This window comes from Chelonoidis abingdonii, chromosome 4, assembly GCF_003597395.2.
Source record: "Chelonoidis abingdonii isolate Lonesome George chromosome 4, CheloAbing_2.0, whole genome shotgun sequence".
Lineage (NCBI taxonomy): Eukaryota > Metazoa > Chordata > Testudines > Testudinidae > Chelonoidis > Chelonoidis abingdonii.
In genome coordinates this window covers 5,644,203-5,668,408 of record NC_133772.1, presented here as the reverse complement: position 1 = coordinate 5,668,408, position 24,206 = coordinate 5,644,203, and the positions used below count along the sequence as shown (strand labels likewise).

General features: G+C 45.3%; 1 protein-coding gene across 1 annotated transcript in view; it reads left to right on the top strand.

The window, feature by feature from the left end:
• Positions 1–5,594: 5,594 nt before the first annotated feature.
• The window catches only part of LOC116825110 (E3 ubiquitin-protein ligase rnf213-alpha-like), a 142,277-nt gene continuing 123,665 nt past the window's right edge, over positions 5,595–24,206 (top strand). The window contains exons 1-6 of the mRNA XM_075065869.1: positions 5,595–5,767; positions 8,557–8,623; positions 10,162–10,201; positions 11,957–12,133; positions 15,755–15,975; positions 19,634–19,887. Coding sequence (XP_074921970.1) covers positions 5,666–5,767; positions 8,557–8,623; positions 10,162–10,201; positions 11,957–12,133; positions 15,755–15,975; positions 19,634–19,887 — 861 coding nt within the window. The 5' untranslated portion in view covers positions 5,595–5,665. The remainder of the gene's footprint in view (positions 5,768–8,556; positions 8,624–10,161; positions 10,202–11,956; positions 12,134–15,754; positions 15,976–19,633; positions 19,888–24,206) is intronic.

Genomic DNA, 24,206 nt, shown 5'->3' with positions numbered 1-24,206 from the left:
ACAGGCACTGAGGGCAGGAGAAAACACATGCCCCGGTGGTGCTGGGTACAGACGCACTCACCCCCCCTTCGTGAAGGCACAGACTAGCCCTTGACGCCTTTTCGCGTGAGTCATTGACAAACGCCATAGCACAGGCAATCTCCCTTTTTTTTTTCACCTGGTGGTGGGGAAATAACGGGAGCTGTCCCTGAACCACGTGCCAGACACTGTGTTTGAAAACCTACAGCATTGGACCAGCCAAGAGCAAATAATTTCAGAGAACGCTGTGGACTGGGGGATAGCCTGGAGTCCCCAGTACCCCTCCCCCCTCGATGAGGCTGCGCCATTTGAGTCCTGGCTTCCGTTACGCTTGTCACACACAGCGCTGTGTGATCCTGGAGTTTTTATTCAAAACGCTTTGGCATTTCGTGTGTCTGTACGAGCTGCATACAACAGATTTCTCCACCATACAGCGATTCAGGACCTAGTATCTCCCGTACGTCTATTGCTGGAGCCTCTTTTCGATTCCAAACTGCATTGCCAGCCGTGCTGATCATGGCTCCATGCTGGGCAAGCAGGAAATGTAATTCAAAGTTCGCGGGCTTTTCCTGTACCGTGCCCGCTGCATCCGAGTTCAGTTGCTGTCCAGAGCAGTCAGTGCTGCACTCTTGGGATGCTGCCCGGGAGGCCAATTACTCGATTTTCCGTCCACATCGACCCTAATCCGAGTTATCACTATCGAATTAGCGCTATCTCTCGTTTGGAGGAGTTCCGAAATCGATTTTTAAGGAGCCCGTTTTTACCGTATTCAATGACGACTGTCGTGTAACGGATACGCGTAAAATCGTTATATCGGCCATTAAACCGATTTTAAGTCGCAGGTGTAGTTGACCTGGCCTCGAGAGCTCCCTGGGGGCCCAGGCAGCTGTTTTGCCTTGGATTTCTGCCTAGGCCTGAAATTTCACCCCGACTGAAGGCCGTACAGGACATAGATCACAGAAGAAACTTGGGTTGGAAGGGACTCAAGGGTTTCTAGTCGGGGACACCTGAATCTGAGGCAGGACACACTCTGGTACTGAGCCTTCCAGGGCTGTATGGCCTTTATTTCTAGCCTTAATTTTCCTTTTAAAGGACACAGGACAACCAGCTCAGACAGCAACCTCGCTGAGTCAAGGGAGAGTGAATGACCAGCACTGCAGTTGATGACTCTGGATTGATGTAACCCACCAGTGCAGGTAACCAGCTTAAAACAATTTGCTTAGAAAAATCTTTATTTAGAATTTATTTTTCCAGAAAAGAACAACTGATCCTTTCCCACCAGTCCTGCTCTCCTGTAATGTCTGTCTTGACACAGACCTGAGGGGCGTGTCTTCTAGCCTTTTATGTCCATATTGGGAGCGAAATTAACACCCAGGGCTCTTAAAACATCATCTGACTCTTATCACCTGTCTATCTTGACAAAGGGGGTGCGAGGGCACTATTAGCAGCACCCTGGTCACCGATGTTGCTGCAGCATGAAGAAGGCTGCAAGCTCAGCTATGATCAATTAAACACTGTTGGTAGGGATGCAGAGATAAAGTTTCTTGACAGCTTAAATGATGGCTTCTTGGAGCAGCAGGTCCTGGAGCCCATAAGGGGAGAGGCAATTCTTGATTTAGTCCTAAGTGGAGCACAGAAGGTGAATATAGCTAGTCCACTTGGTAATAGTGGCTATAATATAATTAAATTTAACATCCCTCTGGCAGAGAGAACACCACAGGAGCCCACCAAGGTAGCATTTAATTTCAGAAAGGGGAACTACAAAAAATGGGGAGGTTAGTTAAACAGAAATTAAAAGGTACAGCACCAAAAATGAAATCTCTGCAAGCTGCATGGAAACTTTTTAAAGACACTATAACAGAGGCTCAACTTAAATGTATGCCCCAAATTCAAAACCATAGTAAGAGAACCAAGAAAAGTGCCACCATGGCTAAACAACAAAGTAAAAGAAGCAGTGAGAGGCAAAAAGGCATCCTTTAAAAAGTGGAAGTTAAATCCTAGTGAGGAAGATGGAAAGGAGCATAAATTCTGTCAAGTGAAGTGTAAAAATATAATTAAGAAAGGCATGATTTCCCTTTACAAAAGCCATGTTGACTCGTCCCCAGCAAATTGTGTTCATCTCTGTGTCTGATTATTCTGTTCTTTACTATAGTTTCAACCAGTTTGCCCGGAACTGAAGTCAGGTTTACTGGCCTGTACTTGCCTGGATCACCTGTGGAGCCTTTAAACAAAATTGGCATCACATTAGCTAGCCTCCAGTCATCCAGTACAGAAGCTGATTTAAATGATAGGTTACAAATCACAGTTAGTAGTTCTGTGACTTCCTATCTGAGTTCGTTCAGAACTCTTGGGTGAATACTATCTGGTCCTGATGACTAATTGCTATGTAACTTATCAATTTGTTCCAAAATCTCCCCTATTGATACCTCAACGTAGAACAGTTCCTCAGATTTGTCACCTAAAAGGAATGACTCAGGTGTGGGAATCTTCCTCACCTCTTCTGCAGTGAAGACCAATGCAAAGAATTTTTTTAGCTTTTCCACAATGGCCTTGTCTTTGGCTTCAAAGGAAGTTGAGAGCCTGTTTCCTTATTATCATTATTAATCACGTTTGTTAGGACATTATCTCAGGGCAACCAAAAGTGGTAGATCTTCTTGTCCAAAGAGTTGACCATCTCAACAAACCAGACAGACCTCGGGTGGGGAAAGGGGTAGCTTACACCAGCAGAGTGAGCCAGTGGGATGGTGGCAAAACAATTTTCTATTTTCCAGAGGGTTTAGTTAGGTGGGGGACCAGCTACATGGACAGAAAAGAGAAGTGAGAGGGGACACCGAAGGGATGGGAGGCAGAGAGGGATAGAGCAGGGAGAGGAGGGTTAGAGGGGCAGGTGTGGAACGAAACTGGGATGAAGAGACTGAGGGGAGGGGGAGGGTTGGAGCAAGCAGCCAATTGGAGAAAGTCCTGTCAAAACTATAGAAAACCAAACTCTTTCCTCATTTCCTGTGTCCTGCAGGACAGCTTGGAAAGGAGGGGCACGAGGCATGTGTGAAGGAACCTGCCAGGCTGGGATGGGTAAAAACTGGTGATCTTCACTTGTTGTTTGTTTTGCACCCAGAACAGAGAACTTCAGAACTGAACCAAGACCAAGCACATCCGCTGAGTTCAGGATGGGCATCAGGACCTGGATCCCAGCTGCAGTGCCGTGGTGCTGGAGAAACAGATGAGGTGGGAGTTTTATTTAACCCGATCAACATCAGTTGAGCATAGTTATTCCAGCAATTACCAGGCAAGCTGGCTTGGCCGGTGACACAGGGTGGTGCCCCAGGGCAAGATCCCAATTCACATCTGGGGGGGGCAAATTTTTTTAGTTTGGTCCAAGAAGGTCTAAATTCACAGGGACCGTTATGATCATCTAAGTCCGGTCTCCTACATAACCCAGGTCAGAGAACCTCACCCAGCCTTGTGCCAGGGATGAATATAGCACCACGCTCAGTTATCCTCAGGTGACTGCTAAATGGATGGATTATTTGCAAACACTGGCCCAGTTGCTCCTAGGGATGCTGCACTGGTATCCCCTTACCCTGGGAGCACCCTGTGGGCCAGTGGGCTGGGAGGTGAGGGCTGTAAAACTGCTCCAGCAGCTCTTAAAATACTCAAGATTGTTCCTACACAGAGAATCCAGAGCAGACCCTAGAACTTAGCCTCTTAATTTTGTTTTTAAATGGGAAATGGATCTACATTACTGTTAATCTGCATTGGGATTTACTGCTATTTATGATTATTTCTTTCAGCTAGGGCTGGTCAAAATATTTCCACCTAAACTGGTTTTTAATGGACAATTGGATTTTTAACTAAATGAAGTGGAGCATCCACACTGCATTGTAAACCTGGGTTTACAATTGTGGGGCCTGGATCTCACAGCTGTGCTAACACTTCCATACTGCGCTACACAGACCTTCTGACTTGGGTCTGCATCCACACTGTAAAATGACAGGCCTTGGATCTGAGTCACGGTGGGATTTGGGCTCTGACTCATCCTCTAGCAAGGTCTGGAGTGCTGGCTGACCTGAGTCAGACTGATTTTGGGTGAACTTCTGGAAGGGGGCTTAGGCTTAAACCTGAGTCAAAACCTGGTCTTAGTGTGCAGTGTAGACATACCGGAGCTGAGCAGCCAAACATTGTGGTGCCCAAATATTAGAAGCCACTTCTGAAAATTTAGGCCTATTTGTACAAAGCGTATTTATCTCCGACTGCAGGTTTTAATAGTTGTAGAAGCACCAACTACTACCACCCAAAGACACTGTACAACATAATAAAAGCCCCTTAGATACCTGAAACCTTCACATAAATGAAAAACCAATAACCCACAATTCACATGCTCAGCAATTCCAGGCCAGCAGGGCCCAATGTCTGGACTCTGGCATAAACCAGGCCAAAGACTCTCTCCTAGCCATTTCTGCATCCAGCCCTATAACACCTGCCTGAGTTAGAGCAGATCAACCCAGTCCTGGAAACCAGGAAAACAGATGAGTTTTGTAATCCCTGAAGGTCAACAGATCTGGAGGCATGAAGCGAGTTGCAAGATTGTGAATTCATTGCAGAAAAATCTTTGTTTGTTAAATCAGGGGCCTACTAGCTCAGATACCTTTTGCTGGTTGTAGCTGTAGAGGTATCTCATGGAGAGAGAATGGAATTTTCAATGGGAAGTTCCCAAGCCACTTAGGCTTGCTGGGTCTGACCTTGGAGCCCTGTCATATGGGCGTATCTGTGATGCACAGCATGTCAAGAGCACAGCCACAATCTGCATTGACTTGACTTTATGAGCAGAGCTGAGCAAAAAACTGATTTTTCAATTCAAGGGTTGATCCAAAAAGTCTGAAAAAAAATATTCATTTTGAGTTGAAGGATTTTTCATGTAATTTTGGGCTGGTTTTAGGTATTTTTCACTTTTTAATTAGCTAAATTTCAAAACAAATTGCTATTTTGAAATGAAAACTCAGAATGGTTCATTTCAAAATAGTCAGAATCAGGGCCGGCTCCAGGCACCAGCGAAGGAAGCAGGTGCCTGGGGCAGCCAATAGAAAGGGGTAGCACATCTGGGTCTTCGGTGGCAATTCAGCAGCAGGTCCTTCAGTCCCCCTCTTCTACTTTGGGAGCTGCTCATTTGGGTTTGTCTTTTTTTTTCTTTTTTCTTCACCACTTGGGGCGGCAAAAAAGCTGGAGCCGGCCCTGGTCAGAATGAAACCGTTCAAGGTGAGAAGTTGAAATGTTTTGAAGTTGCGAAAAATGAACCATTTCAAGGTCTTCATATTCTTTCCCCATTTTTTTCTGCCAAAACAATTAGATCCACTTTTTTTTTTGAATAGTTATCTCAAAAATACATTTTTCAGCAAATATTCACCGAAAAAAATGTGGCCAGCTCTATTTATGAGGGTTCTTAAGCTGAAACTCCATGAAAAGCACCTTGGATTGGGGTCATCTAATTTTGACAAAGACCAAGGTGACTGTAGTAAGCACCATATCCCAGAGGAAACTCTGCTTCCTTCAGTAAAATCATATCTCCCCCAACAAGGGAGCTGTGGTGTTCCTGAGACAAAAGGCCAGAATTCAACAGTTCTCTGGGCACCAGCCAGAGTCACCAAAGAAGATGGAGACAGACTACCTTACAGGCTCTGCTTCCCAGCCAAAGGAGGTGAAAAGGAATGGCCCTAAATATTTGGATCAGCCACAGGGAGCCTCTAAATCACAGGTAAATAGGAAATGTATTTTTTCTTTGATAAAGAAAGCAAAGTTTTATTATGGATTGGATGTTGTCTAAAAGAAAGAAAACAAAGGAAAGGAAAAAACAGACCATTGCTGTAGCGCATAAGGGAGCATCCCTTTAACTAGTATGAGAGCCCTCTAGTGGCGCTCACTGTTTTCTGTGTTTTAGAAGCTGCCAGGGACCAGCAGGAGCAGCCATATATACGTAGCTGCACCTTGTTTTTGCATGTTCAGTGAACAGTAAATTGGGACTAGAGCTGGGCGAATAATGTTTTTTCTGGTTCACTGGAAATGCTGAAAAATTGAAAAACAATTGTTTTGTGTCAAACCCAAAACAAAAATTTTCAAGATTTTTCGTGAATCAAAAAGTTGAAAACATTTCCATTGCAGATTGAACTAAACATTTTGTTTCATTTCAAATTTGAGCATTTTAAAATGTATTTTAATTTTGAAAAAATAAAATCAAGGTAATTTCAGAAGTAAAGATTGTTTCAGTCTGAAAAATGGAAACATTTTGTTATAAAAATGAAACACAATGTTTTACATATATTTTAAAGTTTTTTTTCAACTGAAACAACTTGATAAAAATCTACGTGAATTTGCTAAATATTTCGGTGTCACTGAATCTGCATGTTTTAACTGAAAAAATGTTTAAGTAGAAAACTTTTGCCCAGCTCTATTTGAGATCAACTGTGTCCGGGGGAGGGTTCTACATATTGTTGATGTTGTGTAAAGCACAAAAGACACAATTCCCAACATGACTATAGATTACCTTTGGAGGTGTCAGAAGGGTCTGTGGGAGGAAATTGTGGTTTAAAATATTATTTAGTAAATATCTGGAAAGGGAGCTAAGCAGGAAGGGAGCAAAATTTTGCAGAAGCCTGTGAAGAAAATGAGTGAGACCCAACCAAGCAAAGTGAATGGGAAACACCCTGGCAGGGGAATTCAACGATGATTAACCCAAATGAATGCACATTAGAAGGAGCAATTTCAAATACTGATACACCTTACAGGAGTTTATTGTAACTGTGCCACCTCAGAAAAAGTGGGTCCATTGTAGCTTAGTGAATACCTCTGCTCAAAGTGCAGCTGTGTTTAAAGAAAAAAAAAGCAAATGAGATCTTCAAATACAGAAGAACAGGATGGAGAATTTTACAGAGAATGATTTGATGCCCTTGTATAAATCAGTGGCGCTGCCCCATCTAGATACTGGGCGCAGAGCTGGGTCAACCCATCTCATGTGGGATATTGCAGAATTAGGGCAGGTCTACACATAAAACATGGCAGCTGTGCCACTGTAGCACTTCAGTGAAGATGCTACTATATTGACAGGAGGGTTTCTGCTGTTGGCTTAGTTCAGGGGTCAGCAACCTTTGGTTCCAATGGGAGCTGCAGGAAGTGGCGGTCAGCCTGCACTACTTCCTGCAGGTGCCATTGGCCAGGAATGGTGAAGTGCAGCCAGTGGGAGCTGTGGGGTTCCATGCCTGTGGGCACTCAAGGTAAACAAACTGTCTCATGGCCCACCAGTGGCTTACCCTGATGGACCGCGAGCCAAAGGTTGCTGATCCCTGGCTTAGTTAATCCACCTCTGTGAGATGCACCATAATTATGCCAATGAGAGAAGTCCTCCCGTTGACATAGTGCAGTCTACACCAAGGGTTAGGGTGTGGATTTTCACACCCCTGAAGGATTTAGTTATACTGATGTAAGTTTATAGTGTAGACCTGACTTTAGAGAGGCTCACAGAAAGGGGATAAGAGGGCATGCGATAAAAGCCTGCACTGTGTGGTCTATAGAAGGGAGATTGATCACTTCTGTTCTCCCTGCCTCATAACAAAGGAACAAGACAATGTTCAATGAAATTGAAAGTGAGAAATTCAAAACTGAGCAAAGGAAACACTTATTCACACAATGTGTAATTAGCCAGTGGACCTCTCTGCCACAATCTATCACCATAGCCAAAAGCTTAGCAAAATTCAAAGAAGAACTGGACTTTTATAAAGATAATAAAAACATCAGCCATTACTTCAGATAGGGTCACAATACATAATAGAATTAAATCTGCATCAGCAATTCTCTAAGTGCCTGTAGTAAGGAAGACATTTTCTCTGTGTTTTGTCCACACCAAACCCCAGGAACTAACCTATAGTTTAGGAGCATACAAATTGCCAGACAGAATCAGATCCAAGGTCCATCAAGCACAGTCTCCTGTCTCCGACAGTTTCCAGCACCAGGTACTTCAGGGGAAGGGATAAAAAACACCACATTATCTCATGGGATATGTTGGATAATCTGCCTCCTATGTGAGAGTTCATTCTTGTCTGTGATAGCAAGAAATTGGCTTGATTCCTGTGGCAGTGAGTTCCATAGACTAATCACGCATGTGGAAAAAGTATTTCTTTTTGATCAGTTTTGAATTTTTCACCTTGCAGTTTCATTGCGGGTTCCTTTGTGTTCTGGGATGGGGAGAACAGATGTGATCAATCTCCCTTCTCTAATCTGGTTAGAATTTTATAAATCAAGAGTCCCATAACTTTTACCATCAGGCCTTCCCCAGGATTCAAGCCCAGTCCTCTGGCACCACAATGAAAGCCAGATTCCCAAGATACCCATTTTACAGGGCTATTTGCAATTCTCATTTTCAGTTAATGCACAGAGGCACAGAACAGGCCAATGCATTCCTTCAGTCCCAGTTACACCATAGGACCATGCTGCCATTAAAGGGTCACAACTTTGGTGCTGTAACTGGTATGTTTTAAAATTTCCTTTTCAAAGACCCAGAGCCCTGGCAGTGCAGTGAGAGTGGAGCATGTGGAGCGGAAGGTGAATCCCTACACAGAAGGTAACCGTTCCATTATTTCAGCACAAACTTGTTTATCTGTCCTTGGCCCAAAGCTCTTTGATATTGTTCTCAGTGATCCAGAAGAAAATACAGAATCTGATGATGTTCACAGAGGACACAATTGGTGGGTGGCGAATAGTGTTGGGGGCAGAGCAATTCCACAGAGAATTCAGGATCAACTGGGCCCATGTGAACATGCATTTTAATGCAGCCTAGGGTCAAGGTCCAGGAACCAAGAACATAGGCCACACTTGCCAAATGGGGGTTGTATCCTTAAAAGTAGGGGCTCTGCCTAGAAAGGACATAGGGGTCCTGTGAAAATTACTGAACAGGAGCTCCCCATGTGATGCTGTGCCTAAAGTGGCAATGCGATCCCTGGATGTAGAAGCAGTGGAATATCGAGTAGGGGCAGAGGGGAGGTTCTTTTCTGTATCTGGCATTAAAAAGATTATTACCGGAGACTGTGGGCAGGTCTACACTACAAACTTACTGCTTCTGATGAAGATACACTAAGTAACAGGAGAAAGCCCTCCCATCCGCTTCATAACTCCACCTCTGCCAGAGGTGATAGCTATGCCAGATTCTCCATCACTTGGAGTCTGGTCCCTGCTGGTGTTCAGATCTGTGAATCTATGATTTAAAAATCTGCCCAATTTTCCCATAAAGTCTGTTGAGCTGAAGCATTTCTCCTTGAGGGCACAAGAAGCCATCGCTGCATGTGCAGTCTCACCGACACATGGCTGCAGCCTGGTTTTTACATGGACATCCATGAACATGGGGCCTAGCAACTGGTGCCCATAGGGAATGGATCTGTTTACAGGGCAAGGCAGCTGGTCTCCAGTGGCCTCAGGCACAGTGCAGGGAGGCATCTAGGTTATGCCATGTGCCAAGACGTTCAGCACTAACAGCTCCCTCCCAGCTCTTCTCTTGGGGATGTTCACCTTGATGGAGCTAGGGGATCTGTTCTTCCAAACTCTTCCTTTCTCACAGTGACTCCTGCTCTGTCCATCTGCTCCCCTGACAAACTTTAGCTTTTGCTGAGAGTGGGAACAAAATATTTTAATGAGACTTTTTTTCTTCAATTTTACCCTAATGAAAGAAAACTTTATCTGCTGCAAATATGACAGCCAACACATTGGGGATTTAACTGGGGCCTTCCAGAGCTAAAAGCACAAGCTGCTACAGCCTGAGGTACAGAGCTAACTGTGCCTGAATGGGGCTACAACAGGCTCATATCCTCTGTGGATTGGGCACAAATGGGGGCCTGTCTCTCACACTCACCCACTAGCTAAAGAAATGGAGTTGGGTGAAGGGCAACCGGAGGATTGGAGCAGCAGATGTCAAATGCATTCTACTGACTGCATGAGAGCTAAGATGTAACAGAGCATTCTGAGGCACTTCGATCTGTGGCCAGACCCCATTTTTGTAATGAACATGCAACTTCTGAGCTGTAAATGTTGTAAATTTGAAGTTTCTTTCTTTGTTTTTAGCATATGAAAATTTTAACTGAAAGCTCTTTACTTTTATGAAAATTGCAGATCGTAAGGGAAATGAAGCGACCTCAACTTCAGAGGACAGGTTTGTTGCGTGGTTCAGAAATGGATGTTGTGAAGCAGACTCAGTGCAAACAAGAGTATAAAAGAACCAGATTTTGCTTGAAAATCAAGGAAGCTTGAGACTCGAGAGTTAAGTGCTATGTAGTGAGCTCTCGCTGTGCTGTGGTTGGTACTTGAGCAGATTTGATCTAACCTTAGCCATAGCTATATCGAAACTAGCTTGGGTACACCTACGTAAGCTGCACTTGCATTTTTTGACTGCAGCATAGGCATATCCTCCTTGTCATCCTTTTGTGCAGCACCCAGCACAATGGGACCCTGACCCCTAGCTGAGGCATCTCAGTGCTACCATAATATATGTTCACTCATAATATTCATAACTGAGAGTCCTTTGTGAAAGAATATGAAGTAGGAGCAGGGAGGGGCACTGTGTATGGCATTGGTGAAACCATTACTGGATCCTGTGTCCAGTTTTGGTGTCCACACCTCAAACAGGATGTTGCCAAATTGTTAAGGTTTCAGAGAAGAGCTACAAAAACAGTTCAAGGTCTGGAAAACCTGCCTTAGAGCGAGAGACTGAAGCAGCTCAATCCATTCAGTTAAGAAGACTAAGAGGGGATGGGATCCCGGGCCATAAGCACTGACATAAGAATGGGATTTCTGAGAGCAGAGGGCTCTTTGATCTTCAGACAAAGGCAGAGCCAGACCCACTGGCTTGGAGTTGAAGGGAGACAAATTCAGACTGGCAGTAAGGAGCCAGTGTTCAACAAAGAGGAGAATTAACCCTTGGAATGGCTCCCTAAGGGGTGGGGTGGAGTGGCTTCTCCATTCCTGGGAGTGTATCAATGGAAATGGGGCATCTCCACTCCAGCTCAGGCAGGAGTTTTTGGGCAAGAGGCAGAAATTGCCGGGGGAGACCACATGGCCAGGCTGGATGCATTCTCTGTGCTTAAATCTTTGAATAGTTCTGTTAGCATGTGTAGGAGAGCTTTGATTTAACCCATAGAAATGTTATGGAGGCACCAACAGCCAATCTGCAGTTAATCTGTGTTCACTTTTTGAGTTAAAGTAGAGCTTCCGGGCCTGATTGTCCAAGTCCTTATTCCTTGTGTACACGGAGTGCAGAATAGGTAGGACACGCTCCCATGCCCATCTGCTGGCTTTTTCCACCTGCTTTGCATTCTCACAAGAAGACAGAATGAAAAGACTCAGGTTGCTTACCTTGGAAGGAGACCTGGAAGAGGGGCATGGTGAAAGTATATAAAATACATATACAGAGAAAGATTTATTCTCCCAGGTGGGGAAATGAGCCACAGGGTATTAGTATTTATTACAGCAGTACTTATGGACCAACCAAAGTTGGGCTCCATTGTGCTACACAGATAAAGACAGGCTCTGCCCCAAAGGGCTCATAATTTAAGTAGATAGGACAGAGGAGGAATTGGGATGCCTTGTACAGCAGAAAGATGGTTGGCAAATGTCATGTTAGTGCCATGTGTTATTGTTTGAGGTAGGTTTTGTTAGGAGGTGATTACTAAGAAGGCTAAGGGGGTAAGAGAGGGCAGGGGCAGATGGAATCTCTTGCCTAAGGTTATGCAAGATCTGAATCCAGATCCCCTAAGTCCCACTTCCCTGCCTTAGCTCCAAATCATCTCGCCTCTCTTTTGGGCAGAATTGAGGAGAGGGGAGGGGTCTAGATGCTGAGGGTTTTCATGCCTGGGGGGCTGCATGGAAGATGGCACAGAGATGATCTTATGCCATTTTCATTTTTTTCTAGCATTTTATTGGAGACTCCATATTTTCCAAACACAAGATGCTCCGGGGAGGACACGATGACTCTGGAGTTTGTTGTCGTATGGTCTAAAAAAATTGTATTTGAAGAGCTTGGCAAGATTGTTGTTGCAGCCTATAATCATCCCAGGAGATACCAGGAAATTGCTAGGATGAAAAAAAGGTAAAACGATGCCAGAGTTGGATTACACTGATAGGTCATTTGATCTTTCTTGGTGGGGGGAAGAATGTGATAATGAGACACATTTCAGGCAAAAGGTGGGGAAATCCCACAGGTAAAGTCACCACTGGCCAGTAGAAACCAACTTGCAGTGGAATGTTACTCCATTACTCAGGAGGGGCAGCCATGATGAAATGCAAAGGCAGAATCAAATGTCCATCACCCGAGCTCCTTTTGGCACCCCTGTGAGGGGAGATATTGGCATTTGTCACCTCTCTGTTCCCCCACTCCTAGGAGCACTCCTGGGGTGGCTTGGGCCCTGGCACAATTTAGGGCAGCTCTAACTTGTATGGATTGGAACAACCAGTCTGGGACTGCTGGGGAGCAAAATGACCTGCCATAATGTCCACTATGGATAGGTCCAGGAGTCAAAATGGAGTGGCACTGAGCCAGTTATGACAGCTAGCGATATCCCTGCAGCAGAGGTAGAGGTGTATCCATCTCCTGTGAGCCATAGGAGGAGTATAGGAGCCAACACACTGGGGACTGAACCAGGGAACCTCCAGAATGAAAAGCCCATGCTGCTACAGCTTGAACTAGCACCTCATAGCTGGTGGCTATAGCAATCTCATTTCCTGTGTGGATTGGCACAGAGGGGACTCTTAACACTCGCTCACCAGTGGGTTACACAGCAGGAAAGAGATGGAGGCTGACCACTGATCTGAAGCCAACATTTTCCAAGGTGACCCTGGAGCATGAGTGCCTCAGTTGCTGTGGGGTGGGCCACAGCCCTCATTACAGTCAGTGGGGGCTGCAAGGGCTTGTACTCTTGCAAATCAGGCCCAAGGTGCCTCACGTCAGCCTCGCTTCGCCCCAGACTGAGGCACTTGCAATCAATGGCTGCGTCTGACAACTTTGGCCTAGGTAGTTAATCAAGGTGACATGTCAAACCTGGTGGGAAAGCCAGACTCCAGGAAATATGACGCTTTGAGGGAAATTAATGCAGTTATATAGGGCTGAGGTAGATTCTCCATGACTGGGCATCTCTTTCTCACAGCTTCACTTTAGCTCACCCAGAAGTTTTGGGTCTGGAAGCAGGAATCGCTGGTTGAGATTCTCTGGCCTGGGTTAAGCAGGAAGCCAGGCTGACAGGCACAATGCTATGACATCTAGAAATCTGTGTGGGTTACTTTTAATGGCTTGACCCCTAAGCACTATATGTCTTGTCCAATTGCACACGGTTGATAAGAAAGGTTTTGGCAAAAGTGCCAAACATCCACCTCCAGTGTGAGAGGAAGACCAAAATAAAAGAGAAGGAATAAAGGAATTACCCAGGTTGCTCTAAACGTGGCCAGGCTTGGCATAAAACTGGCCTTGGGATCGGGGACTCCTCTGGAGCAGCCATCCATTCAGCACACAGTGGGGACTAGGTCTTAATGTTTGTCACAAGGTTTCAAACATGGTGATTTTTTGACCACCTGTAAGTTTTTTTTTTTTTTTTTTTTTTTTTTTTTTTTTTTTTTTTTTTTTTTTTTTTTTTTTTTTTTTTTTTTTGCTTATTCCATTTTCTGAGTGGTGGGGGACTAGTGCGGGAGATCAGAGCTTCTTTCTCCTAAATTTTTGTCTGGTATGTTTCCTCTCCAACTGCACTCTGACTGCCAGTTCCTTCAGCCTACTCTGCCTCTCCTGCTTTCCTGTCTGTGTTATGTTAGGCGGTGGTTGTCCCTAGGTAACACACTTTAGTTCATCTCAAGCAACTTCTTCATGGAGAGCAGAACTTAGGCACCTGTAAGAATTTGGCCCTAACGATGCAGCTATGCACCCAGTGGGATTTTGAAAATTTGCATTGCGAGGTGTTTAAATACCTGTAAGAATCTGCCCCTGAGTCCTTCAGCTGAAGGTAGAGGCTTATGGTCTGAGTGCTGAACATTCCAGATGCAAACCCGGCTCTCAGCCTGTGATGGTGCATATCTAAAGAAGCCCATTAAAGTTCCTGGAGTAATGAAGTAACAGTGGTTTAACCGAGAGAACAATCAGCTCACTATATATATATGTGTGTGTCTTTATCATTGCCAAGTTAATCTATGGAGATACACCTATCTCATAGAGCTGGAAGGGATCCTGCAAGGTCATTGAGTCCAGCGCCCTGCCTTCACTAGCGGGACCAAGTACTAATTTTGCCCTAGAGAAGCTCCCTCAAGGATTAAGCTCGCAACCCTGGGTTTAGCAGTCCAATGCTCAAACCACTGAGCTATCCCCCCAGGCGATTGAATTAGGCCTCAATCTTGCAGTATCATCATCACCAAGCTTTAAATAATCCTAAGTACAGGCCTGTTGGCATTGTTATTTATGCAGGGTGTTACCATGATACTAACTGAACCATAAATTCCTTTACTGAATCCAAATGCCGAATGGTACCTATATGATTCCTCTAAATATGCCTTAAAAGCCTAAATAATAAGAAATGCACTATAGCCAAACAGTAACGAAACATGTATAAGCATTTGATCAAGATACTTACAAATGGGTTAAACCCAGGGGTGCTTAGATCCATATTGATCAGGCAGGTGATAGCAATGAGCCCTTCAAGAGTTTACTTTTTTATACACTTTATCAAACGTGATGTCATTGGCCATTAGCCGACCTTAGCTAAGGCCAGATGAAGCAGTTTTTTTTATGTAGCCAATTATTTATTGCACCTGGTACTCAGTTAACTGTGTTTTATTTCTATTACTTCAGCCCAAACCTCAAATAAGATAACAATGGCATTTTAAAGGGTCAACCGCAAGTTTTATATAATGACTCTTCTTTCTCACGATCTCGTTTTTTGTCACATACTTCGGGTCCATTGCTTATGCAAATATCCCAACTCACTTAAAAACCGCTGTTCCTACAAGGCTCCTCCCCAAATCTTAAAATTGGCTTAAAAGTCATGAGATGTACAAACATGTTAAATTTGGAGTTTGCTTCCTGGTGCCAGGGCATTTAGCATCAGCATTGTCAAGCTTTTCTCACCAACTGTGAGAGCTAGAAACTTACTTTAAAAAAAGAAAAGAAAGCTGAGGTTCTCAGCTAATAAATAAAGAGAGAGGCCTCGAAAATCATGAGATTAGCTTAAAACTCATGAGATTTTTACAAAATAAATCCCATGGGTTCATTCTATTTATCTTCTGGTTCCTCAGCCTTTACTGTGCTCTCAGTCACATTTTCAAGTTTTTCTCTGCAGTCATGAGGGCTAGCATCTACTTTTTTGTTTTAACGAGAGCTGGGATTTTCAGTTTGCAGTAACATTCTGAGTGCTGGTAACTCTCGTCTTGTTGCCCTGACTTCACTGCAGAACTGAGACCTTATTTGGGTTTTATCATGATCCCACTGAGGGCAAAGGGAGGGTTGCTATTGACTTTGATTTAAAGTAAACTCTTAATTTAAAATAAACAAATATTTTATTTGATTTAAAAGATTATTTTATTTCATATTATTTAAATTAATATTATATTAAATACTCAATTATATTAATTAAATCATTACTATTATAGAATATATTTACTATTTATTTTATTTAAAATAAACTCTTTACGATTTAAAATAAACAGCCAACTCTTCTGTTTTGTTTTAATTTCCTAGGTTCGAGAGTAACTGTGGGCTCCTTATCGTAGGCCAAGCAACAATTCCTATTTCGGCTCTACGAAGCAGACAACCCATCTATTATAAATATGGGGTTATTGACATCTACAGTGGTACAAGAGCAATTCAATTAGAGCATATTTATATAACAGCCCACAAAAATGAAAAGGCTGAGTTTCACCGAGTTCTAGATGTGCCCGAATCAGCCATCAAAGCAGGTGGTAAGAATCACATTTAGCCCTGTGGAAAATGATGATAGAAGGTGCAGCCTTGCAGACTCTCTAAGTATAAGTACACGTGAGTCTGATTGTAATGTCATTGACTTCAGTGGAGTCACTCCTGATTTACAGCAGCATGAGAATCAGGCTGACTAAATGGAAAACGTGGGTAGCTTGCCAGTGTCTGCAGTGAGTGTTCTAGCACAGAATCTTCATGGTCATTGCTGGGTGTTACTTGAGCTAGGTCTACACTAGGGAGTGGGGGGTCGACCTAAGATACGCAACTTCAGCTACGCAAATAGCAGAGCTAAAGTCGGCGTATCTTAGGTTGATTTACCTGGCTGTGAGGACGGTGGCGAGTCGACCGCTGCTGCTCCTCTATCGAGTCCGCTTCCACCTCTCACTGCAGTGGAGTTCCGGAGTTGACAGCAGAGCTATCGGGGATTGATTTTATCACGTCTACACTAAATGCGATAAATCGATCCCTGAAAGTGTAGACGTACCCCTGGGTATGACTGTGAGCTTGTAAAGAGTTGACTCACCCCTGCGGCGCCTCTTGCTGGTTGTCTCTGGGAATTAGCTCACTTTCCAGCCAGGAGTGCCCTCTGCAGGCCGGTGATCCGCCTTACCTCACTCTGGCCCCCGAGTCCCTCCCAGGACCCCGGTGCCCTTTCACCGAGTTTCTGCCCCCCTTGCAGAACCCCTCAGTCTCAGGGTCTCCCCCCCAGGGGAACCTCCACCCACTAACCCCACCTTGCTTCAGTGTACGGCTACTGCTATCTAGCCCCACTCCCTGGGGCAGACTGCAGTATATGCCACTTATCACAAGCAAGATTGGGTTGGACCTACTGCCTCTCTCTATAGCTGGGCTGCCCCTCTGCAGCCCCGGTACTGGTCTTAGGCCCGCAGCTAGGCCCACAGCCTGGGCGTTTTCCAGGCTGGAGCGCCCCAGCTCCTCTAGCTTTCCCCTAGCCCTGCTCCACTCCCACTACCCTCCTCAGCTCCCTAGCAGCCAGGCCCTTCTCTCTCTACAAGCAGAGAGAGACTGTCTTCTTGAGTTCCAGGCTCAAGCCTTTATATGGCCACCTGGGCCCTGATTGGGGCGTGGCCCCTGCTGAACCTGCTTTCCACTCAGCCTGGGCTGTTCTCCCAGCCCTTCAGCCCTCTCCCCGGGCTGGTTTTAACCTTGTCAGGGCTGGAGCAGGTAGGCACCCCACTACAGAGCTCTTTGGGGCAGGGGACTATAATAAGTGGGATCCTGGTCCATGCCTGAAGTTTTCAGGTGCTTCTACAACATAAATAATTAGAACTAGTTAGAAAATAGGGCTTTTGCTTCAAGGACAAATTTGATTTTTCATATATATATTTGCTGAAATCTGAAAAATGTGGGAGTGTCAGTCATAAATGTTCAGTTTTCAGGGTTTGGGTTTTCCAATGAAAATTTAAAAAAATCAAGGAAATAGGACATTATCAGTACAGGTTTTTGTGTGGTTGACTAGCTAATTTCACGTCGAAAATGAATGAAAGTGGAAACATTTTTGAGCAGCCCAATAAATAATGAATGATACTGTTCCTTTTAAATGTAGCCCATAATGTGGAGTGATTGGGTAAATATTTTGTTTGGGGAGCTACCGTACCTCTCAGACATCCCAGTGCATGTGGGGATGTGCCCAATCCTTTGTGTAAGGGTTTTTTTCTAAAAGCTGTAAAAGTCACAGGTTTAGGAATATTTCAGGGAAGTTCTCTGGCCTGTGTTATACACAAGATTAGACTAGATGATCACAGTGGTCCCCTTTGGCCATGGAATCTTTGAATCTACACACCTTCATGAGCTGCAGTGCATTCCCTCCTTTGTGTTAGTCTGATAATGCCAGCTGAGACATGGGAAGGAGATGGAACTATGGCCTGGCCATCTCCTCTAGACTCAAGTCCAGTGCTGGTATCCTCACTGTCCTGGACTTCCAAAAGGACTTTGACCAATTGGTGAGGGCTCAGAGAAGAGCTATGAGAACGATTAGAGGTCTGGGAAAACGTGCCTTAGAGTGAGAGATTGAAGGAGCTTGATGTTATTTTCTTTATTCAAGAGAAGGTTAAGAGGTGACATGTTCCTGGTCTACGAGCACCTATGGAAGGAAGAGATTTCTGAGAGGAGAGGGCGGTTTGACCTCACAAACAAAGGCAGAGTGAGAGCCAATGGCTGGGAGCTGGTGGGAGACAAATTCAGGCTGGAAATAAGGGGCCTCTGTTTACCAGGGAGTGAAATGAACCACTGTAACAGCTCCCCCAGGGATAGGGTGGATTCTCCCTCACACGGAGTCTCTCAATGGAGATGAGGCATCTCTTTCTGAAAGCTCCACTCTAGCTCAGCCAGTAGTTACTGGGACAGATGCAGGAATTACAGACCAGTGAGCTTAACTTCTGTACCAAGAAAGATAATAGAGCAAATAATTAAGGAATCCATTTGCAACCATCTAGACAATAATAAGGTGATAAGCAATAGTCAGCATGGATTTGTCAAGAACAAATTGTGTCAAACCAACCTGATAGTTTTCCTTGATGGGGTAACAAGCCTTGTGGATGGGGGGAAGCGGTAGATGTGGTATATCTAGACTTCACTAAGGCTTTTGATACTGTCTTGCATGACCTTCTCATTAAGAAATGAGGGAAATACAACCTAGATGGAGCTACTATAAGGTGGGTGCATAACTGCTTGGAAAACCATTCCCAGAGAGAAAGAGATCTAGGGATCATAATGGATCACAAGCTAAGTATGAGTCAGGTGTGTAACACTGCTGCAAAAAAAGCAAACAACATTCTGGGCTGTATTAGCAGGAGTGTTGAAAACAAGACATGAGAAGTAATTCTTCCGCTCTACCCCACACTGATTAGGCCTCAGCTGGAGTATTGTGTCCAGTTTTGGGCACCACATTTCAGTAAAGATGTGGACAAATTGCAGAAAGTCCAGAGAAGAGCAACAAAAATGATTAAAGGTCTAGAAAAACATGACCTTCAAGGGAATATTGAAACAACTAGGTTTGTTTAATCTGGAAAAGAGAAGACTGAGAGGGGACATGATAATAGTTTTCAAGCGTGTAGAAGGTTGTTACAAGGAGGAGGGAGAAAAAATATTCTCCTTAACCTCTGCCGATAGGACAAGAAGCAATTGGCTTAAATTGCAGCAAGGGAGGTTTAGGTTGGACATTAGGGAAAATTTCCTAACTGTCAGAGTGGTTAGGCACTGGAATAAATTGCCTAGGGAGGTTGTGGAACCTCCATTATTGGAGATTTTTAAGAGCAGGTTGGACAGACACCTGTCAGGGATGGTCTAGGTGGTGCTTGGTCCTGCCAGGAGTGCAGGGGACTGGACTTGATGGCCTCTTGAGGTCCCTTCCAGTCTTGTGTTTCTATGATTTCTATGAATCACTGTGGGGAGATTCTCTGGCCTGGGTTAGGCAAGAGACAAGGCTGGATGGACACAAAGAGCATGGCCGGTCTTGGAATCTATTAACTGAATGGCACAAGCAGCACTGTCAAATGGAAAATGAAACCATTAACCCTGTGACAGATTGTGGACTACTTGGTCCCGCAAACTGCTGCCTTTGGAAGTCTGAAGGTTTACAAACATTTATTTGAAGATTTGCAAATGTTTGTTTCTTACTAGGAGTGTGGACCCAATTTGATGACATCTGTCAGTCCCAGTCTGGCTCTGTATCGATAGGAAAGTCCAAAGAGACTGCTAGAGAGTCTATCCTGCAGTTCCTGGAAGATGAGCTTCTCCAAGACCTGTCTCACCGGAAGGACTTTGGTGATGTGGAAAGGAAGCTTGACTGTTACAAGGAGTGCTTGAAAACCAGCACCATCTGGGATTCAGAGCAAAAAATAAGTTCTTTCAAAACTGACATTGATGCGTTAAAGGTAAGTGAGCAATGCCCATCCTTCATGGCAACTCCACAATAGCTGGAAAGGTCCCCACTGAACCTCTCTGGAGGTAGCTCTACCTCCACATGGGGTGCATTGACAATGATCAGAGAATTACTGAAAACCAAGCGTTATATTTGCTGCTCTTTTCCTCTCCAGTCTTGTGCCCTGCTCCAAAACCCATTGGAGTTATGAGAGACTTTCCATTGATTTCCCATGCATTTTGGATGAGATCCTAACAGCCCAGTCTAACTCCTGTTGAAATAGAAGGATTTCCATCTGCTTTAATGGGAGCTGGATTGTGCTGCCACCAGGATCATCTCTACCAGCTTTGGACCTGATTTCCAGAGTCTATACTTGTATGCTGGATCCTACAAGTGGCCTCTGTAAAAGGCAGGCCAGATTTAGATTTGGTGAAATCTCATTCATCATGGCAAGGGCTGCAGATGTGTCATGGCATTGTTTATCAGAAATCACAGTGCAGTCATGGTACATTTTGTAAAAGTCACAGGGTTAGTGTCTGCTCCATGAATTTGGATAAGCAATGCCCTGGCAAATGAGGGGGCATTGACCACTCACAGCAGCGCCCTCTGCTCCAGCACCACAACCCTAACCTCAGCTTGGGGAGAGCGAGCCTGCCCTGCACAGGCAGTGGCAGCTCCTGTGTCCTGGGGGGCTGGGCCTGGTTCCCCACTCTGGGCGTTGTGACTTGGCCAATGGGGTTGTAGCACCACTTGCTTAGGTTTGGCCCTAACACCTCTCTGTCATATGCTGCTGTCAGCCTCAGGCCTAGAGCCTTCCTTCAGGAAGTTCATGGACAAACCGAGAAATCACTGTATCTGTGACTTTTTCTGCAGCATGATGAACCTGCAGCCCTAATTATGACCCAATACCTATACCTCTTCAGGCAGAGACCATCTGTTGTATCACTTGCTCTTTACATATGAACAATATGAAGAAACCAGACAGGCACAGCTGGGTCCCAACTAACCATGTTTACTAACCATACACAGATACACCATGGCTGCTCTGAGTAGTTTCTGGGGGTTTCTAAAACAAAGAACGCAGTGAGCACCACTAGAGGGCTCACTGACTGTTTCAAGCAGTGCTTTTCAAACTGGGGTATGGGGTACATGAGCTCTCATCGGGGGGTATGCATGAAAAATCCTATAACGGCAGACAATAGCATTATATTTAGTACAAAGGTTTTCAAACTGTGGCATGTACCCCCCTAGGGGAGTGCGGAGGAAAGTTCAGGGGGAAAAGTGGTGACACTAGGTGGCTCGGGCCAGTCCCATGCCACCTCCACCCCCGACTCACCTCAGTGGGCCACCCATCCTGCCTGGGTTGGGGAGGGGCGCAACCAAAAATTGTAATTCAAAGATGGGGCTCAGCTTTTTGAGGGGGTGGAGAGGAGCTGGTGAGAGGAGGTCTTGAGGAAGAGGTGGAATGGAGCAAGCAGCTGGTAGGGGGACCTCAGGGATCAGGGCCACAGTCCAGGTTCCGGTGCCCCCCCATGTCTAGGGAGCTTCCGGCACTTGTGTAAGCTCACGTGTAAGACTCAGGCCAGGTCTACACTGCGACTTTAAATCGGTTTAATGGCCGATATACCGATTTAACGCTGTATCCGTTCACATGACGTCGTCATTAATATCGAGTTAAACGGCTCCTTAAATCGATTTCGGAACTCCTCCCAAACAAGAGGAGTAGCGCTAAATTCGATAGCGATAACTCGGATTAGGGTTCGTGTGGACGGAAATGCGACGTTATTGGCTCCGGGCAGCATCCCAGAAGTGCAGCACTGACCGCTCTGGACAGCAATCTGAACTTGGATGCAGCGGGCAGGTAACAGGAAAAGCCGCGAACTTTTGAATTACATTTCCTGCTTGCCAGCGTGGAGCTCTGATCAGCACGGCTGGCGATGCAGTCTGAAATCGAAAAGAGTCCCAGCATAGACCGTAGCAGGAGATACTAGGTCTGATCGCTGTATGGGAGATATAATCTGTTGTATCCAGCTCCGTTACAGAACACGAAATGCCAAAGCGTTTGAATAAAAACTCCAGGATACACAGCGCTGCGTGACAAGCGTAACGGGAAGCCAGAGACTCAAATGGACCCGCTATCATGAAGGGAGGGAGGGGGTCAGAGGACTCCAGCTATCCCACAGTCCACAGCAGTCTCTGAAAATTATTTGCATTCTTGGCTGAGCTCCCAATGTCTGTAGTTCAAACACAGTTGTCTGGGCGTGGTCTAAGGGCACAAGCATCTCAGCTCTCTCTTCCCCCCACCACCACGGGAAAAAAAAAGGTAAAGATTGCTGTGCTATGCGTTGGCTCAATGCCACTCCGCGAAAAGGCGCAAGGTTGTCTGCTGCCTTCACAAAGGGAGCGTGTCGAGGTGTACCCACGCACCACCCGGTCAATTGTTTTTCTGGCCCCATCAGGCACTGGTGCTTCAAACACGGAAGTCGGGAACTATGGGTAGGCTGAGGAACAGCTACCCACAGTGCACCGCTCCTGAAATCGATGGTAGCTTTGGACCATGGACGCAAACAATCGATTTCGTGATCCCACTGTGGACGCGCTAAACCGATTTTATTAGATCTGTTTTGTAATATCGGTTTAAGCTAATTCGAAATAATCGTGCAGTGTAGACGTACCCTCACACACCACCTATGACCTTTCCACATGCTATAAACTTCATCTGAAGCCTTGATGCAGTGTGTGGAGCAGCACCATTTCTGTCAGTTCTGTAACAGTTCATTCTTCGTTGAGTATTGTTCCTGTGGGTGCTCCAGTAGGTGTGTGTGTGTGCCCCTCTGCTATCGACTGGAGAATTTCAATAGCAGTCCATCCCACCCACACTTGCATGGTTCCCTGCCCACCAGGAGGCTAGCAAGCATGCTTGGATATTTCTCCCTCAGTTCTTTCTCAACTGCACTAGGCTAGAGAGACGGCGCTGAGCTGTCCATTCACGGATTGGATTGTTACCTCCTGATAGTTTTGAAAATGTTTGCTTCTTTTGAAGCCACTTTTCTTTTAGTACTTGTTAGTTTTTAGTTGGCCAAGAAGGAAAGAAAGAAAGGGTTCACCTCCTGCCAGCCCCAGTGGGGAGAGTCTTCCCTGGACAAGGGTATGCCTGGCTTTCCACTCTTCAAAAAATATCTTAGCTGCAAAGAATCCATCCCAGTAAAGGATGGGCACTCACAGTGTATTCTCTGCCTTGGGGAGAAGCACAATCCACAAAAGTGTGGTTGATGCCAGCAGCTAAAAAGCAGGTCCGGGGACAGAGAGTTAAGGCTAAAACTTGTGCGCATGGTGTCAGCTCTTCAACCCCTGGAGTCCTAGCATGAGCTATCACCACAACCTTCTACGTCAAAGGCAGATGATCCCAAGGAGACGAGCCACTCACTAAAGACCGGTAAAAAGAAGTCTTGAGAGTCCCTGTAGCGAGCCCAGATTGAGCTGGAAATGATCTCCGACCCTGTCAGTATTGTCGGTACTGACAGCATCAAAGTCGCCAAGAGTCGGTACCCAGGGTACGCATAGCACTCAGCCAATAGACAGTCGGAATGTCCAAAGACCCAATGGGCATGGGCAGAGAGAGATCAGTACTGCAGCAGCATCAGAAACATAGATGACCTGCCCTGGGGAAGGCTACGTCAATGAGATCATAAGCACCAGCACCAACCCCAGTGCATGTGGCACCGATGGATCATACAACCACATCCACGTCTCCAGCTCCCTTGGTGCAAGCTCCTTGGCTCCAGCAGCCATTGGCACAGATACCAATGCTACCTGCTGTTGAAATTCTCTCATCGACAGGGCAGAGGCGCACACACACCTACAGTGGAGCACTCCTAGAGGGACACATCTTGAAGAACCATCGTTACTGCACAACGCGAGTAACTTTTTCTTCAGGGGCTGTAATGCTGTCGCTGTGTTTGGAAAGAATCTATAGTAATAACTGAGCATTCCCAGAATGCAACGTAGCTGTGACACATTTTGTGGTTGGGGAGGTGGCGGTGCTTATGGATTAGCTTTGGCTTTATTTAGTGATTTATGTAAACTGTCTTTGTCAGTGGTATGGCCACAATCTGCAACTGAGGCTTTGGAAATTTCACATTTTCCCTGGTTTGCTCTAAAACCATTCTCAGCCAGCCTTGCTTCCCAGCTGTCTGGAATTTCTCATGGATTCTAAGGGACCTCTGTAATCATCTGATCTGCTGTATAACACATGCCATAGAATTCCCCTGAATTAGTTCCTGTTTGAACTACAGCAGAGCTCTTTTTGAAAAACGTCCAACCTTGATTTAA